Raw genomic sequence first — 19,595 nt, forward strand, 5'->3', positions numbered from 1 at the left:
GCATCCACTTTCGTGAGTATGACAGAGGAATCGTGTTCCGAGGCACATCTGTGGGGGTCTGTAAGACACTCAGCTGTGCTATGCTTGTTACTCAGGGTCCACCAGGGGCTCAGTCAACAAGGGGCTCACGCTGCACTCTTCAGACAGACTGGAAGTGAGCAGAGAGTGATGGCTGGTCTGGGCAGGAGACCCTGGATCTGCTCTCCCTTTGGGTTTATGTAGAAAGGGCCGTGTGCAGAGTCCTGGGGTGTGGGTCACCTGCAGTACAGATGTGTGGCGGTGAGGAAAGACATGAACTGGCCCGGCCTGCAGAGGAGTGACAGCTTACAGGTGAGGCAGAGAGTAACAAGGAGAAGCTTCTCTCTATAGGTGACAAACAGAACACCAGGCTATTACAGTAGAAAACAACAGAATTTCCAGGTTGTCTTTGAAAAACAGAATCTGCTGAACCACAAGCCCATTAAGGTCTTGTCCCAGACAAACGGAACGGGGCACATAGTTGTGCAAGCCCACGGCAGGGCAGCAGCTGAGGAGTTTCTCCTTTTCCTGGCACTAGCACAGGCAACAATTTCCTAAGAGGTAAGAAACAGGCAAACTTACTGAATTCTCTAGTTTCCAGGATTCCATGAAAATCACTATGAGGCTGTTCTAAATACTGAGTAAAATCCTAACTAGTGATTTAAGGCACAGAACTTGGGGCAGCAGCCAACAGCACGGCAGGTGTACTGGAGGGTCGCAGAACGAGACACGTGGCCTCGGAGTCTTCAGTGAGACGCTGGTAGAGCTGACCCTCAAGGAGAAGCGATCGCTGAAGGAGTACTTGATACGTGATGTGCTCCAATGGGAAACAAATCTGTGACGACCCACCCTTACTGTTGAACACGACTGCTAAAGCCACAGTTCTCAGTGCAACAGCGAGCATGGCTCAGCTGCACGAGTGTGAAAAAGAGGTTGAGAAGCAGCACCAGTTACAGAATTTCTACAGAGGCACAGGAGTCATGTTAGACAGGGTGCCAAAGGGACATTTTTGACGCTGCGTTTGCATAGCAAAGCCACAAGTTTAAAACCAGCAACTTTCCTGCGCATGTTTTGTTCACACTTTACACAAGACTGAGAAAAGGTCGATTGTCACTGTTGCTGTTGTCCTATTAGGGTGCCTTGGGAATGCTGATGGAGATACCGAGGGGTGCCAAAGTCACCTCTGAGAACCAGTGCCTCTCATCCCCAGTCTAGTGATTGGCTGGAATGAGGAGAGCAATCTGCAGCCTTGGACGGAGTTCCTTTCTGTGCAGAACTAAATGGTCCTCATCATCATCAGATAAACAACTCTCACATCACCAGGACTGCAGTCCAGACACCCCAGATGGTAGCTTAATCGCCTGAAAGAATTAATAGTGCACCTCTAAGCACATTATTCACCCGGAGAATAGTTCAGGCAATGGAGAGAATCTGGCCCATTGTAGCCCACACAATTGCTAAATAATATGCAATCACAGAAATGAAGCATGGCATATGGTAATCTCTCCACTGTATTGAGATTCATTGTAATAAAAGTGCTGTTCAAAACCCTCACGGAGAAATTGGAAGGGCCTACCTTTCTTTTCTGGAAGAAACATGACAATGAGACAAGCCAGTCCTCCCAGGCACAGAAATGCTGCTAATGTCCGCTTCCGACCAAACCTAAATAATACAGAGACATTCATGTTTCTCTTGAGAATCTTATCAATTCATCCCCTCCATCTCCCCAACCTTCCTTTTTAAAGGTCCTCAGTTTCATTAGATATGCATCTTTTCTCAAGGAGTGAGTGGCAAATGCGACTGACCAGGCCCTAAGATTAGCAATCATCACAAAACAAAGGAAAACTTACTGGTTGGCAGGATTAAATGATGTGTGCAGGAAAAGAACATAGAATCGTTCTACCTATTTCTGTGAGTGTTTACTATGGTCCAGGCACAGTCGGAAACACTTTCTATTATCTTACTTCATGCTGATAATAAACCTGCTGTAAGGCACGTGCTGTCATATTCTCCATCTTCTAGAGAATAAAACTGAAACCCGGAGAAAGGAGTCTTCTAGCTCATTTCATTTTTTGGTTACTTGCAGCTCAAGCAATTAAAACTCTAAACACACCCCTCTTTCTCTTAAAAATATAAACAGAAAGGAATTTCTTGTTAGTATGTCAGAATGAAGTGAAATATATTGCACACTTTATTGGGAGAAATAATTTTCAATTACGAGCTCTAGACTTGGAAGAAAGTCATGGACATTAACAAGCTTGCCTTTCCTAGGGGCTGGCAACATGCCAGGTCCTGTTAGGAGTGTCAGTATTTCTTGTCATTTTTATAACAATTTTGCCAGGGGAATCTTACAATCCCTGGTGTAGGGAAAACTCCATGGAGGCTTAGTTTTATGACTGTGAGAAGTGACCTCACTAACACATTGTTAGGACTAGATTTGGACTCAGGTCTGCCTGATCCCCAAGCAGTGTTCCTTCCCTCTGCTTGAGATTTTAATCCTGACTCTGGTGGCGGTGGCTGGGAGACAGGAAAGGACCTGAGGCTCCAGGTCACTTTGCATAATATCATAGTTGGTGTGAATGCTTTCCAAGTGACAGGCACTGGGCTAGGCAGGCACTAGGGACACAAAGACATACAGAACACCCCCATGGACAGCATCCTTCTAACACTGTATGTGGTCCTCAGAGGTGAGCATAGGAAGCTGCAACCGGAGACACATGAGAGGTATCTGGCACACTGGGGATGCTGGGGACAGATTTCTGAATATGCTGCCTGATTCAGCTCTTGGACCATGATGAGAGCATGCTCAGTCACTAATAGAGGGGTGGGCGGAGGCAACTGAGATCACCTCCCAGAGAAAAGCCCTTCAATTGAAGAGACTCCAAATCTGCCTTTAAAATGCGCTAACCTCAATACCCATGACAACAGCATCCAGTGAAATGCTAGAGGAATGCCATTTTTGGTAGAAATTATGATTTCTGGAGAATGAGAAATGGCATTATCCAACTGATTCCTAGCTCACACAGAACAGGATTTTTATAATTGCCCTGGTCAGGGGTTCAATGACAGAAGGAATCTGAAAAAAACCAACGAAAGCATGCTCTACCAAAGAACTTTTTAAAAATATTTCAAAACAGTGCCCACTGACAATGAGCAGCAAAAGCAGGATTATCTTTCCCCTCAGCACAGTCAAGCGGGTTTTAAGAGGAAAGAAAAGTCTTTCTAGTTCCTCTAGTTCTTTGTCTTGTATAAGAACGTCTAAATGATAGTGATTGGAAACGAATGAAGTAATGCCATTTGCAGCAACATGGTTGGACCTAGAGATGATCATTCTAAGTGAAGTAAGTCAGACAGAGAAGGACAGATATCACATGATATCATTTGCATGTGGAATCTAAAAAAAGATACAAATTTTATTTACAGACCAGAAATAGACTCAGGGGCACAGAAAACAAACTACGGTTACCAAAGAGGAAGGGTTGGGGGAGGAATAAATTAGGAGTTTGGGATTAACAGGCACACATTACTTATATATAAAATAGATAAACAACAAGGACCTACTGTATAGTACAGGGCACTAGATTCACTCTCTTGTAATAAGCTGTAAAGGAAAAGAATCTGAAAATATATACATACATACATATATGTACACACATAAATTGATGTGTACATGTAATTGAATCGCTTTGCTGTACACCTGAAACTAACACTATAAATCAAGTATACGTCAATTAAGAAAAAACGACAGTGATTGGGTTGATGGAGTTCTATCTATGTGGAGCCAATAACCCCATCTGTTGATACTAACATCACACACAGACCGCTCAGAAACAGTCAAGTGGTAATGTCTTTTCATATTGGATTGAAAACCTAAATAAATACTCATAAACTTGCAGCCCAAGAATTACCACACTAAAAAATGAATTGTTACTGTGTTTGATCTGAAAAGAATTCTAATCACCACGGAGTATTTGGCAGATGGACAAAGACAGTAATATCTAGGTAATGACGTGTGTTAGAGTGTGTGTGTGCTCTATACGGTGTATTTCATACCCACCCATACTCACCATTTTTGGTTAATCAAGTAGATGCAGACAGGGTAAGACGGAATCTCTATGAGGCCGGACAGGGCCAAGTTGACATAAATATTTCCACCTAGATCGCCTGCACTCAGGGTTAGGCCGTAATACACCAAGCTGCACACAAACCTGCAATTGGGGGCAAAAGACAAGAAAGACAACAGAAAAGCACGTAAGAATTTGCCAGAGAAGATTCAAATACTGGTTTAAACAATTGTCTCAAGTAGTAAGTTTGACTCTCCCACTGACCTTTCTATCCTAATATAATTTCTATACTAGGACAAAATAAAAAATAAAGAGGCCTTGAAAGTGATTTGAGCTCCGTCCGAATGCTCTATAATAAAGCAAATGAGTGGTCAGCTTCTGACAGAGGAGACATTGTGCTTTCATCAGGCAATTCTGCATTTAATAGAGGACAATGATTCTACTCTTATTTTATTTAATTCAACAATTTATAAAACATTTGCCTAAGGCAACTGTTATGATATTATCGAAATGACTTGAGAAAAGCACTCCCGTGGAGAAAGCCAACAGAGGATGGCACTGAGCACGCATGCTGGTAAGTGCCTGGGTCATCAGGGGGTTGCCTGTCAGCCAGAGTGACCGGGACTCCAACCGCTGACCAGGTTCTCATCCCCTCCCGGCATTCAGCAGGTGCACATGCTACAGACACCCATAACAGGAAAGAGAAGACGAGGGCCAGGACAGAGGCAGGATCCTCTGGGAGGAGCAAAGCTATTCATCTGTTTTGCACACCACTGCTGAAACACTGAGGGAATGCCTCCTGGGTGGGAGGCACTGTGCTGGGTACAGAGCCTACGTCCCACCGGAACTTAGGAGCCCAGGAGCTAAGCTGGACAGAGGGCCATCCTGAAGCCCCAGACTGGAATAGGAACTTCGTCTAGAGTGAGGGGAATATAGTGGTCCCCACTTAGCCACAGGGGATACGTTCCAACTCCCCCAGTGGATGCCTGCAACCATGGATACTACCGAATCCTATATGTATTTTTTTTCTAGACATACACCTGTGATTAAGTTTAACTTATAAATTACGCACAGTAAAAGAACATCCGAATTGCCAGCATCACTACTCTTCTGCTTTGGGGCCATTAGTAAGTAAAATAAGAGTGACTTGGATACAAGTACTGTGATATGGGGATAGCCAACCTGGTAAGAGAGACAGCAACTAAGTGACTGACAGGCAGGATATGCTGGACGAGGGGATGGTTCACGTCCCGGGTGGGACAGGGTGTGGAGGTGTGAGATTTCATCATGCTACTCAGAGTGGCACACAATTTAAAACTTAGGAGTTTTTTCCTTCTGGAATTTTCTACTGAATAGTGTTGGACTGCAGTTGACCTCGGGTGACTGAAATCACAGAAAGCAAAACCACAGATAAGGGAGGAACTACTGTGATAGGAACTTCTGTGTCTAGGAAACTGCATAATTAAAAATAAAATAAACTAGGCTAGAATAAACGAAAATACACCGACACTAGGCTTTGCTAGTAGACGAATATATTTTGCAAACCATGAATTTCTATACAAACGGTAAAACACATGGGCTTTGGAAGTTCATCAGTTTTTACAACGCATTTTGACAAGTGTTATTTTCTGGGAAATTCCCATTTGCTTCCCTTGTCCTTAGAAAAAGTCCAATGAGCTGTGACTCTGAAGCGACCAACAGGAAAGGGAAAGCTTTGTTTCCATCTCTGCCAAAGCAGCGAAGTGGGCCAAGTGCCCTGGGCTATTAAGAATGGGCCACAGGAACCAAGGAGAGCGATGGGGAGGGAAGAGGGCCCCCTGGAGCTGAATTGCTTAGTGATTCATCTCCCTCTGGCAAAGGAGCCAGGGCAGCAGCTACTTCCCATTACTTCTTCCTGGGCAGAGCTGTCACTCACATCCTAAGGAAGATGAGCAGAGTCGTCGCAGGGACATCACGGTTAAGGATGCAAGGTGACACTGAGTTTGTCTGTGTTCTCTGTCCCCTAGCACTTTGCCTGTGAGCAGCAGGCTAAACAAATTAAAATTCTTTTGTAAAATATTTTAAAAAATCCTTTCCATCTGCAGTAGAGACCCTCCTCTTATATGACACTATTGCTAACGTGTTGTCTGTGTTAGTGCGTATCTACACTGCATCTAAAATAGAAATCCCAGGGAAGTAATTCCAGCCATGGAAACACACATGCATAGTTAAACCAGGTTGTGACGGTGGCAAGTGGGGCACAAATGAACAAAGCCAGTTCAAGACACTTGAGGAATTCAGTTACCAGCTGGTGGAGAGGGAGAGTGGATGGGGAGCACACAGGCAAGGAGGACTCTGGTCCCAAGGTGAGGACTTTGCTCGCAAGGTTCCTTGATGGTAGAGCTGGTCGTTGGGATGAATAATTACAGCTATTAAAATCATTCCAATCCTCTTTATGGGCCCCAAACAAAATTTAAAATGCTTGCATAATATTTAACAGTATATTTAGGGCATCAAAGAACTATTTAAGAAGGCACTACTGTGGGAAATAACCAAAGGAACAGATGTTAAACACAGAGGTATAATTTTCGTCCCCAGTTAAGGCTTTCTTCAATGACAGATCCACAGAAAGGATTTTAGAATTTTATGGCTTCTTCAAAGAGAACGGCAGTATGTGGAATGACATCGTCTCTGTTATCATCTGTTTGAACATTATGAGCCCAGGGGGAAGAAGTTTATTTGAGAAGAGCTCCGTTGGCTGTGTGTAAGACATGAAATAAAAAGGAACATTCTCCCTGGCTCTAAGTCTGGTTTGTTTGTTTGTCTGTTCTTTATCCCCTGAAGGTCAGAATCTAAAAGTTAACATTTCTGGAAAAAACAAAAAACAAAAAAACCTTAAAAACAAAAAGTGAATAATACCTAAGAAGTAGATGCTTCCTCCAAGGCAGAGGGTTTGACTGACTGTCTACAAAACACACAAATGAAGTTTTATGGAGCCTTAAGTACCAGAACATACTTTGTAAGTTTTTACTTTACAATTGGTAGAACCTTCGATTAGCAGGTCCTACGCTGTGTTGTCAGGTTGGGCTTTTAAAGGCTCTCTGAACTTCCATGCTTCCAAGCCTGTGTCCTTCATTCAACACTTCTATGCATTTGTGAATCTCCAGCACTGTGCTGGCTCGGTAGGGAAGCCAGCAGCTGGCGTGACCTGGCCCCTAACCATACAGGTGGTAGCCAGGGTTTAGCAGGGTAGGGAAAGAATCGTGATACAGAAAGCTATCTTTGCGCCTTTTTTATTCTCAATCTACTCTTCATTTTTGCTTTATTTATATGATCACTTTCATATGAAATGACTCTCCTTTATCCCCACGTGAAAATGTAGGTTTCCATGCAGCCTTCTTGGCAAATCCTTGCAAACCAGAGCACAGCAGTCCTTTAAGCCAGTAAATATGATGTTCATGTCCAAGCCTGGACCTAATTATGCTCATGGCACTTTGGCAGAACGAATAATATTAAAACACATGTGTGCTCCACATAGTTTAAGTATTGCCCTTCCATTTCTCCCCTTTCCACAATTTTATTCCTCAAACGGAACCATCTTGAACCATTCAGTGCAATTTACATTAACACTGAGAGAATTTTGAGGTCAGAATGAGCCAAACTAGAAAATCAGGTTCAGAGAATGCTAATCTGTTCATTCACTGATGCGCACACACGGCTTTGAGTCTGGCCGGTCACCCTCCCAGGGTCGCACTTGTATGAGGGATGACGTTCAGCCCACCTGAGTGAGTGAGTGGGCGGGTGGCTGGGATGCCGCACAAAATGCAGCACAGGCCACTGCAATCAGAACATGCTGTCTAACTGCTGCCAAAACCAAGGGGCGAGGCTTTCAAAATCCTCCTTAGAAACCCTTCTGCCTCTGGTGTGCATGCTTGCTTTCCTTTTCTGGGGGGGCGGGGTGGGGTTTAAAAATGATACTAAATATCTAATAAGCAAAGATGTATTTCTGGTATCTACTTATTCACATTCAGTAAACCTGCTATCAGGCACCATCATTTCCTCCTTGAAAGGCAGGATGCTTGAAAGCAAGAGGTGAGCACAACGCTGAAGGGATGGAGTGGGGGAGGGGCTTGTTGCTGTGAAAACAACTTCACACTGAACAAAAGAGTGAAATCTTCTGTGACCCTGAAGAATAAACAGATTATCAGTAGACCTATAGCAACTCCGAATTGCAGCTCCACAGAACAGCCCTTAGACAGAATTACCAGATGAACATCAGGGTCAGAGTGTGCCCCAGGAGGACCCGGTAACGGAACAGGTCCAGGAAACTTCCGGTCTCCCTGCAGCTCCTGTTGGCCGGATGCGTTAGTGAGAAGGTGCACTTGAGCTGGCGGTTCCTCTTGGCAATGAGGTACAGAGCTGCTTCGGCCTCACGCAGTCGACCCTGGGAGTATAACCAACGAGGTGATTCAGGAATGAATCTGAAAGAGACGTCATTAAAGGCTGTATATTCGTATAGGTCCACGGGCATCGGATGGAGACCAACCACCCACGAAGAACGTGGTCCCCTTGAGACAGGAAGGGGGCAGGGCACAGCCATTCAAGGAACCGCACAACAACGAACACCCGGATGGCTGAGGAGTCAACCCCCAGCAGGCCTTGAGGCCCAAGACGGTGGGAGATTTGACTTCTAGCAGACCTTGAGCTTCATTATATATACCCATTGTAATATATTAATATGGTGAATGACATGCCCACAGGCACCATGACAGTCCAAGGCCAGTAGCCACAAAGGTCAAAAAGTAGGAAATGGCCAACTTCCTGGGAATCCCTTCCTGGGTAGTTAGACTGGTACTTCCACTTATTAGCCTATGAAGCCACTGAGCCCATAAAAACTGGCAACACTGCCCCTCACGGCCACCCCCCCCCTCCCTCTCTGGAGATGGCCCACACTCTGCCTATGGAGTGTGTACCTACTTTTACTCTAATCTGAGCACCCAACCCCCACACCTCGTGGCCTTTCTCTTGCCTTTTGATGCATCTCTCTAAATAAATCTGCCTTTACTCAACTGTGGCTTGCTCTTGAATTCTTTCCTGCACGAAGCCAAGGACCCACACTTGGCGGGGCACGTCCCAGGGGCTCAACCGAAGCCTGGGACACGGCCCTCCTCATGGCCCACATCCGTCTTTCCTGCGTCACCCTCACCACGACTGGATTCCATGTTAGGTTTAAAGCTTGACTCTCCCAGTGACACGTGTAGGAGAGAGAGGGCTACTTTTGACAGCTGCCAACATTAAATGGTCACCTCCTTTATGAATGGGAACCAAGAACACGCTTCCAAATCCCAGTAAAAAAGTAAACAGTATGTGTTTACTTCAGTAAATTTTAATATATGAATGGCAGGTTAAGTCTGTAATACCAAACAATACAAATTCTTCATAAGGCACGTGTCAGGGATACGGCTCTAAATCATAGTCACGTGTTGTCACAGTAATACTGTACCAGAGAGTAGGTTTTTTAAGTTCTGAAAAAGTCTCACAAAGGAGATAAAAATCTCTATCATCCACCAGAAAAAAAAATTTCCAAGTGTTTTTAACATAGTGGTATGTTATTAAGAAGGTAGAGATTATGTTAAGACTTCACATAAAAATGAAACAGGGTTTATCAAATCTTGGCAACTTTTGAGCTTTAAGACTTCAAAATACTCCAGTCAGCTGACGCACTCACTAATATGTCCTGGGGCTGTTCCCTGATCCCCCAGGACCTTAAAGAATAAAAGTTATTTTCTGGTTAACTTCCAGTTATGGCACCGCAGTTATTTTCTACTATTACTACAAAGTATTAAACATTTCTATTCCAACTGACACCTTTTTACAGTGTCAAAATTTAGATATGAAGTATCTTTTCTCCTCTTCACAGTTCTGCATACACTTTTAGAGGACTTCTCAAAAACCAAGTGAGTGGCAGGAACTCGGAAGCCTTGTTTACAAAACACAACATCAAGTACCTGCTGATCGAATTTGGTATTATTTGCCTAAAATGTGTTTTAGATTTCTCCATGCCTTTCAGTAAGGATGGTGAATTGGCAACAGACATCATGGAATTTGGAACTTCATGGACAGCCAGTCCGTCCATAACCATATTTATTGAGCTCTTTTATTTTGTTCCAGCAATGTAACAGATGCTAAGAGGAAAGACCACAGAAACAAAAAGGCAGGCGTTTTACCGGGAGTTTTGCTAATGGGAAGAGATTTATTCATACACAACGTTTCGCTGTCAACAAAAGCAGGGACAAAGCCCTCTATGACATCCTGAAAAATTCCTTATTTACTTCCTCATTGCCAGCTGATTACTGTTACTGAAACACAAGTAAATAATCAAGGAAAAGACTGTCTTGCTGGAAGTTCAGTCTGCTGACCATCACAGCATTAACTGGCCCCATCCCCAGGGCCACGCATGAGTTGCTATGCAAAACTACCTGAGCAAGTCTAAGCACAAATAAAAATATAAAAGACAACTTGTGGGGTGAGTACAGAGAGTATATTGGGATGGAAAAATAAGTGAAATACTAGAAAGATAGAAAAATAAGTGAAACATTAGAAAGAAAATGTGAAATAATGAGAAAGTCTATGATAGCAAAACTTAAAACCGAGGAGGACTAAGGGGAGTGAAAAAGGACCAACAAAGAAACAACCAAAATGTTAGCCGTCATTTTTAATCTCTGGGTAATTTAATTCCTTTTCCTCCTTCCTCTTAAATTTCTCTGTGTTTTCAGAATTCTTTATAAGCAATAAAAATTACTTTTAAAACTTCATAAATCTTTTTTTTTTTTTTGCACTTCTTTTGGTTTGTTTTTGGGGGAGATAATTAGGTTTGCTTACTTCTTTCTTCATTTCTTAATGGAGGTACTGGGGATTGAACCCATGACCTCGTGCATGCTAAGCACGTGCTCTACCACTGAGCTATATTCCTCCCCCTTATAAATCATTTTTAAAGATGGTATTCGAGAGATATTCAGGCTTTGGAAATTTGACTCTGAGTTAATAAAACCATTTCTACTTGAGAAAGGGTTTATCTGGATTATATAAACTTAGGACCTGGTATTTCTCCGCATTTTGAGAAGCCAGTAAGCGTCTCAATAACAAAGCCTCACCTAGCTGTTAATGGACAGATTGGGGAATATGAGTTCTAACACATCTGGTGATGCACACAAAACAGTAAGATAGGTTTTTAGAAGAAAAAGCAGGCCTTTGAACAGCCACCCTCTACACAATATGCTGGTCACTTTTAGAAGAGACAGCGTAAATTTAACAATGAGGCCTCTGTTCAAAAATGTCCTGTAAATTTCTTTTCTTTTCTTCCTTCCTTTTTTTTTTTTTTTTTTTTGGTGAATTGTTCTAAAGGTGGAAAAGCTTTAATTAAGGGGGCACTAATTTTTAAAATAAAACTATCCAGATTCAAGTATTACAAAAATGGAGAATTTTTAAGTTAACCAATAATGTTTCCAGTAAAACAAACCAACCAGGTATGACTCTAAAATAACGTGACTCTTTCTTAATGTTGCTGATGGCCAATGAAGGCTAATTCCAAAGGGTTCTGTGCCCCCCTCTGTCTGATGGACATGAAGCATCTACTGCGTGGCAGGCCCACGGCTTTGGTGCTGAGGGAATGCTCCTGAGCAAAGAGCCCGGGCTGTCAGAGAGCTCCTGCTTTATAAAGAGGACAAGCTCCTGTGTGAGGCAGAAATAAGGGGCCACTCAAGGGGTACAAATGATGTGCGTGCTGCAGCATTCAGAAAAGAAAGCGAACGACTGAGGTGTGACCAGGAAGAGCTTGGAGGCAGTGGCATTTGAGCTAAGCGGGAAAGCCATTAACTAACAGATAAGAGGGATGGGGATGAGGGTGTTGAAGGAATCAGCAATGGCACTGAGTAGCAGGCACGGAAGCAGACATGCCTAAGGCACAGACTGGAACAACGAGCAGCTTAATGTGCCTGGAACAGCGCATGGGACGCGGGATGGGAGAAAATCGAAGACAAACTGGAGGCTGACTACAGCAAGCCTTACTTTCTAGGCCTAATGGAATAAACACATTTCAATTTCATGTGTTCTTTTCTCTGTTTCCTCTTTTTCATGACCTGAACTAATTTCCCAGAGAGTCACTGTCCCCACTGAGCACTAAGCAGTAAGAAGCTCAGACCACACATTCCGAAAAAGAAAAGCAGAATGGCTTGGATCATCCAGTGTAGTCGCTGTGCTACTGAAGGAGAGATGAGAGCAGGCTGGATTGAGAAGTATGTGATTTATTAAATATTTTAAAAGAAAACTCATTTATCTACTGATTATTTACATAAATGCTTGTTAATTCAAGGGATCTATCCTAGGCACCCATTTATTCCCCAAATTTACAATACACAAGCTAGTAAGAAGTGGTTAGCTTGCCTTTCTAATAAAACTACATCACCCTAATTCACATAACTAAATGCATTTCATAAATTTTGCCTTTTTAAATGTAGGTTAACTATTTCTACTAAATTCATGTTTGTCCTTAATAATGCTCTTACTTTCAAAGAGAAAATGAAAATACACTTCAGTTTGATCCCCATCAAATCTCAATTAGTAGAACCTGCATAAAGAATGACTAAATCAAATCTGAATGCAAATTCTATTCCATGTAACCCTCACTTCATGGAACAGAAGAGAGCTGGTACCAGTGGCCCACATTTTTATTTGTCCTAAAGATTTTAATGATTAAAATCAGAGGTCTGATACCTGAGGGGAGAAAATCTTTCATAAGCACATTAAAACCTTTGGGGAAACAGGCCTGAGTTGATGGCTCACCGTGGTGGGACACTCTGGATCAGTTGTCTGTAAACCCTGCCCTGACTCAGGGAATCATCACTTTGAGTCCGTGCACTCCAAGGATTTCTCCCATATCTGAGAAGCCTTCTACATCCACAGGTAGAGGCCCTGAGATGATACTCACCCGGGGGATGAACGGGTCACCCCTACATATTCAATATGCACAGATTGCTCTGCGATATCACAGCTCAGTCGCACCCCTAGCACGTGACGTGATCCAGCCTGAAGATCCTTAAGCCAGGCATTAGGTTAAAAAAGAAATCGGTACCCTCCATCAGCAATGTGAAGGTGAAAATGCAGTCTACCGAGAGGTCACTTTAAACAAGGGATACCTGCATTCTGAATTAATTAAGCATCTCTCCTCCCAGGAGCTGCCAAGCATTGGAGCGCTTGCGGAATTTAGTTCTTCACCAAAGTCAGTTCAGGCAAACTCCTGAAAGGGAATAACGCCACTCATTGACCCACATCCTCTTAAGACGTTCCTTCTGTTTTATTAAATCAAAACTCGAAGAGGAAGAACTACTTACAAAGAAAGGAGAAAGACCACGGTTCCTTGCAGGTTAACCAGAACGGCCAGGGTCCTCCAGGAGCGAATGAAGTACCCCAGCAGGGCATACTGGGCGATGCCGACTGCGAAGAAGAGGCCGCCGATCGACCCTAATTCAGGAAGAGACGCCTGTTACTGGAGGAAGGAGCACCTGCAGCACTGTTTCCAACCCAGGTCACAGGGCCAGTCTCTTCCTTGCGACATGTCAGCAGAAAGAAAAATCTACACAAATACGGAGGTTCAGGTGACAGAACTAGAAGAGAGGCCAGCAAATCAGTGGAAAAGGAGGATGGCAGATGAAAAATACAAACCACATGTGGTCAGGATGAATGTTAAGGGCCTGCCCAAACGCATTCTGCATTGACATTGTACTGACATCTGCCTGAGCCCGTGGCTGAGGCTTGGAAATATTTTTGGCTACACGGTGGTAAGGTTTTAAGGTCACATGACTATGGGAATGCCGGGACTTCATCTTTCTCCCTGAGGCTGTCCCTGAAATCCTTATCCTAAATCACAACCTGCTCCCCAGTTCTCCCCACTGTCCTTCCCTACTTAATTTATCACCATCAGATATAGGACATTTTATTTTGTTTCTTGTCTGTCTCTCCCAAGTGAAATATAAGTTCCATGAAGCATGAATTTTTGTCAGCCACTGAAAGAAAGAAATCAACCGTGGGATGTTGAGGGTCCCATGTTTTTTGAAATGAGTGCTGACTGGGGACTAAACCCGCTGGCTTGCCCAATATACTTGCAAATTCTATACCTCTGACTCACTTTCTGTAACTGCTACTACTAGTCATGGTTAAATAAATCTATCACTATTTATTTATATAGTAGCTGCCACTTATTGAGCATTAAGCCTTATACATAGATTATCCTACAAAACAGGTGCCATCATTAGCCATACGCAGAGGGAGGAAATAGCTCAGAGAAGTTAGGTGCTGCTAAGGACACAGAGCTGTGTGGCTCGGCCAGGAGGCGTGGTCCCTGGTCTGTCTGATGGCAGAGCTTGCACTCTGTACCGTTCCTCTCCCCATCGCCCTCCCAGGGAAAGGCGGGCTCCGGCAGGCATCCCATAGCAACAGGACACTGTCGATCCTGTTACAAGAATTTTCTACAGTAATCCTGTAACACAATGTTTCTTTTATTCTTGTCCATAGATTATCAACCTATAACAAAAAATAATGACTTGTATGCTGTCTGCCCTGGTGAGGACAAGGGGGAAACCAAAGGGAGGGCTGATGGTGCAGCAAGTTCAGCGTGTTCAGAAAACCCATCAGAACACGTGGTTAGCTAAGTAAGGGAATGGGGGCTTCCATCCTCTGTGATTTCCCTGGAAACTTAAGATAATCAATAGCTATTATAGGTTCATTACTGTGCACCAAATAGCACCTGGTTTCCAAGAACAAGGCTTTCTGTCATTGCCCAGAGCAGCTCTGAGGACTCAGTGTCCACTGACAACAATGTAGGCAAAAAGAAGAGAGCCCGTAGGATGGGACCATTTCAGAGGGACCCAGTTCAGATCCGAGTTCTGTCACACACTGCTGTGTGACTTTGGGAAAATCACTAAATGTCTCTGAGTCTCAGTTTTCTCATCAATGAAAGAGAAATAATAATCTCTACCTCGAAGGGTAGCTATCAGTTTCAAACAAAATAATGCACGCTGTACAAATGTGAGTTATATCATTCTACTGAAAAATAGGTGTAGCCTCTTAACAGCTATTAACCTCCCCAAAAAAGCCATCTGGACGCTGCTGCTGGTGAGTAACTATTATAAAATATTGTCGACCTAGCACTCTTTTCCATTCCAAGAACATTCTTTCCCTTTTTTGGAGAGATGATCTCCCCTTTCCTAATCCCTGCAGTTCAAGCGGGGGCTGCCAATCACAGCTCCTGGGCCGATCAGAGCTCCTGCCAAGGATTTAACACACTGGACTTGATGGTGAAACTTGAGAGCGGCTTGGCCCCATCCCTGACTGACCAGAGGAAGCTTCTCAGAGAGGATGCGGAAGAGAGATGAGAAGCATCTGACTCTGGCTCCAGGTATCGGCACGGCCAGACTCTTCAGTGGTTCGGTCATGTTTAACCAAATGACTTCCCTTTATACGTACACTCATCACAATTGAATCTCTGTCACCATCAGTAAGACCTGGTATCAACTGGCTATGATGGACAAGAGGATATGGTTGAAAGGTCCTAGTTTAGTGACTTTAAATACCATGATGACGTTACCATAGATAGAGGTCCCAGAAGAGGAACAGAAATTTTAGGTGAAAGAAGGCAATACTTTTAATCTGAGGGGCCAATTGACATTCATATCTAATGTCCAGCAAGAAGCCACACATATGTGCCCAGAAATGACGAGGATAAGGTAAGGAGACATAGATGTGGTAAGGCTCTAGGTTATTTGGTTAAAAAATTGAAGTTAAAAAAAAAAAAACACGAATGTTTCCAATCACTCCTTTTGCATATTGTAATTCTGGAGTACCATCGGTGGTTTTGTAACTGTTTATGGGTCCTTGGGTACGTATACCTATTTTTCAGATTTCTTTTCTGCTTATCTTAAATTAATTTCAAGTCTGTGATTCCTGCTCAGTTTGCACTAGTAAAGGCCAAATTTCAGCAGGTTAGAAAACAGCACCGAGTGATGACTTCATTTTTGTAAATGACACCAATGGGCCATCCAGTTTCTGAGCGCAAGGCATGAAGTCCCCTTGACGCCCCTTTCTCTCGCCTTCTTTGCGGATCGTTTAGCAGGTCACGTTCCCACCCCAATCCAGTGCAAATACACCCTCTCTCCTCCTCCACTCCTCCCACCTGGTCTGAGCTGCCTCTGGGTTCCACGGGGCCAATCACAGCAGCCTCCTGAGTGACCCCTCCATTTCCACTCTTGCTTCTCCAATCCATTCTTCACACACCTACCAGTGCAATCTTTCTGGCTATAAGATCCTCCTGTTCCTCTATTTAATTCACTCATTGGCTACCCACTGTACTCTGAGTAAAAAGGAAAAAATCTTCATTTGGCCCAACATGGACCCTATCACATCCAGCCCCTCCAACCTGATCTCACCCCAGCCTCCCTCCGCCTCTCCACACTGCACCCACGGGCATCTTCCCAGGTCCTCAGAGAAGCTCATTCCTGCCTCAGGGCCGTGGTCCTCGCCTTTCTATCCGACTGGAAGTTCTTTCAGAATCTCACTGCCCCCGGTCTTCCTCATCATTCACATCTTTGCTCAAACACCTACTTTGAGGTTTTCTTCTAACTATCCTAGTTAATGTCACTGTCCCCTGCACTTACTATCCTGGTCCACTGTCCTGTTTCATTTTCTCCACTACACTTAACATGTTCTGAAATTACCTCACATTCGCATATGCCTCTCCTGATTAAAACATAAGCTCCACTGGAGCAAGCCTCCCCCCTACAACTTGTATCCGAAGTGCCTATGAAAGCAGAGTCTGGTACACAGCAGGGTCTGTTTAATAAATGAATGCTGTAGAACAGGTGTGTAAAGGAGAGGCCCTGGCAGCAACGCGTTTACCGAGATGGTCTCTAGGTGGGCAGGACTGTATTCATTCTTTATATTTCACTTGTATATATTTCTTGGTTTGTTTATTTTTTTTTACAGTGAGTATCAATTCCTTTTGTTATAAGATATTTATATAAGAAAAAATAAATAATAAATATATTACTATGACATTTTTCACAGCTTTAGTATTTTATCTTTTCTACTCTCAATAATTTTTAATCAATTCTCCTCATTCTTCTTGCTAGGCACTACACAGCAAACTGGTCAAAAGTGGATGTTTTTGGTTTGGACTTAGACTTTTTTGCACACACTTTACATAGTATTTTATACAGACTGCACATATTATTTTGTAATCAAGCACAATTGTTCAAATTATTATTATTATTATTTTTACTGCTAAACAATTAGGCTACTTCCAATAATCCCCTCTTGCTAACCATTTAGGTTTCTTCCCCCAACTTCTTGAAGTTCAGAAGCCATAGGAGTGTATACAATTGTGCTGGAGAGAGAACAGCTTGAAAAGCATAGCCAAGGACAAAACTCCGGAGAAAACTCAGCTCATGGAAGAAAGAAGAAGGAAGTGCCTCCCAAAAGAGCTGCAGGCGCATCAGACTCTTACTTCTGTCCTGGGCGCGGGGCGGGGCACTGGCATTCCGGGAACTCTCTCACGCACCTTCTTCTCCGGGAACTCTCTCACGCACCTTCTGAATCTCACACTGAATCTGGCAACCATCTGGTTCTACTGTTGTCATTTTTTTCTTTCTCCCTTTTTCCTCTGCTACAGAAATTTTATAGCCTCATCTTAACTCAGCTTCAAGGACGAGAATGGAAGGTTAAAGCACTGTATCAGGAATCTTTTTACTGCCTTTAGCAGACTGGCAGGGGAGCAAGAGACCAGGAGGTGTTTTTTTTTTTTTTTTTTTTTTTTCTGCACATATGCAACAGGGCAGGAATAATCCTAGTCTGGCAGGGTTGGGGGCAGGATGTGTGTTTTGTAAGAAAGCATCTTCTTCATGGAACAATGAAAGTCAAATGTCAAGACTTTAATAGGGGAACGTGCCAGGTACCTGAAAAATATGTACCCATGACGCTCTACACGAGCAAGACTTCAGCCTCGGGAGAACCCAAACCCCATGAGGGGGTGCCTTTGTGTCCTCCCAGGATAATGTGAGTGGTCATGATCACCATCATAACTAATTTCTCAGAAAGTCCCAGCAAGCCTGACCATAGTCCTTAAAAAAAATGACCTTAAGTCACAAGGCAGACTGAAGACTCAGAGGAAGTTTTCTCACTGATCCTAGCTGAGGAGCCGGACTTGCGAAAAAAGCAGCCTTTGAAAGCTGCTGTAGACAAAGTGCGCCGTAAAGCACCGAATGTGAGAGTCAGGCAGGACGCTGTCGTGCAAGGATGGAGCTGGGGTCTCGCGCTCGCCTGCTCAGCTCTGACTTGCCCAATCCCCTGGGGCTTTCAGCTTAGACAGAAGTGTGGAGGACACACAGATTGCAAAGCAGAGTTTATTTTACTTATCCTCTGTCTTCCAGCTCAATACATTAGCCCTCACCAACTTCAGAAACACGACCAATGAGAAAAAACAGGCTAAGCAGGTCAGCATTCACCTGCGGTGACCTCCTGAAGGTCTGGGAGGAGAGTCCTCAGGGACAACGTGAGCTGGGCATCATCTTGGCCCTGTCAGTCAGGAGCTGTGTGAAAAAGGGGCCACATCACCTCACCTTTCAGAGGCCAAGTTTCCTCATCCGTAAAAATCAAGTAGAAATTCTTAACTCATAGGCTCTGGGAACGCTATGGGAATGGGCCAATGCCTCCCGTGCTCCCTGGCACATAACAGATGCTCAGCGAATGGTCGCTGGCACTCCCTCACCTACATCCTCATGCTGACACAGCTCCACAGTCGCACGATCACCCTTTTTCCATGTTAGCTACAAGAACATCAACAGTACAGCTGAATGAATGAAAATGCAAAACAAACAGGACATTCTCACTGCAAACCTACAGTCCACAAAGTAGAGGTTTAGTGCAGCAGCTCTCCCAAGACATGTACTGTAAGTCCAGGAAGCTTTTAAAATCATCTGTTTTACTACAATATAGTTCTTGAGAGGATGGTGGGACGGTTAAAAACAGTACAGAATATGGCCTCCGTTTTGGGACTTAAACATCAGTAAAGAAACACTGCCTGCCGACTGGAAGAGAACAGTAAAAGCCAGAAAGGCCTAGGAGACAAGGATGTAATAAAATACAACATAAAGGCACCGAGAAGGGAGTTTCTAGCATCTCCTACCTCTGCACTCTCTTTCAGCTCAAGGGAAAGAGCAGTCAGTGGCCTCCTGAGGGAAACGACACTCTCACTGACAATCTGCAGGCAGCCTGTGAGGGTGGGGGCAAGCTGACCATCGGGGAGGTGGGCCCGGGGGAGACTTTCCACAGAGGAAGACAAATAAACTGACTCGTGACTCGTTCAAGGTCACACGGAACAAACTCCAGAGGGCAAATCTAATAGTTGGATAGGGCACCTCAAGTCCAAATGCACTTTTAGACTCCAGGGTTAATGTGGTTTCCTGCCAGGCTTTCTGGAGCGGCTCA

The 19,595-nt window shown here is 43.9% G+C and overlaps 1 protein-coding gene across 5 annotated transcripts in view; it reads right to left on the minus strand.

Moving 5' to 3' along the window:
* SLC22A15 (solute carrier family 22 member 15) overlaps positions 1-19,595 on the minus strand; it is a 73,717-nt gene that overhangs the window by 19,531 nt on the left and 34,591 nt on the right. For all 5 annotated transcript variants that reach the window (XR_004322599.1, XM_032486964.1, XM_032486965.1 and 2 more), the window contains exons 5-8: positions 13,451-13,580; positions 8,327-8,542; positions 4,086-4,226; positions 1,595-1,680 (exon numbers count right to left, since the gene is read on the minus strand). Coding sequence is in view for 4 of the 5 variants with exons in the window: in XM_032486964.1 (XP_032342855.1) it covers positions 1,595-1,680; positions 4,086-4,226; positions 8,327-8,542; positions 13,451-13,580 (573 nt within the window). In the remaining variant the exon portion in view is untranslated. The remainder of the gene's footprint in view (positions 1-1,594; positions 1,681-4,085; positions 4,227-8,326; positions 8,543-13,450; positions 13,581-19,595) is intronic.

This window comes from Camelus ferus, chromosome 9 (assembly GCF_009834535.1).
Source record: "Camelus ferus isolate YT-003-E chromosome 9, BCGSAC_Cfer_1.0, whole genome shotgun sequence".
Taxonomy (NCBI): Eukaryota; Metazoa; Chordata; class Mammalia; order Artiodactyla; family Camelidae; genus Camelus; species Camelus ferus.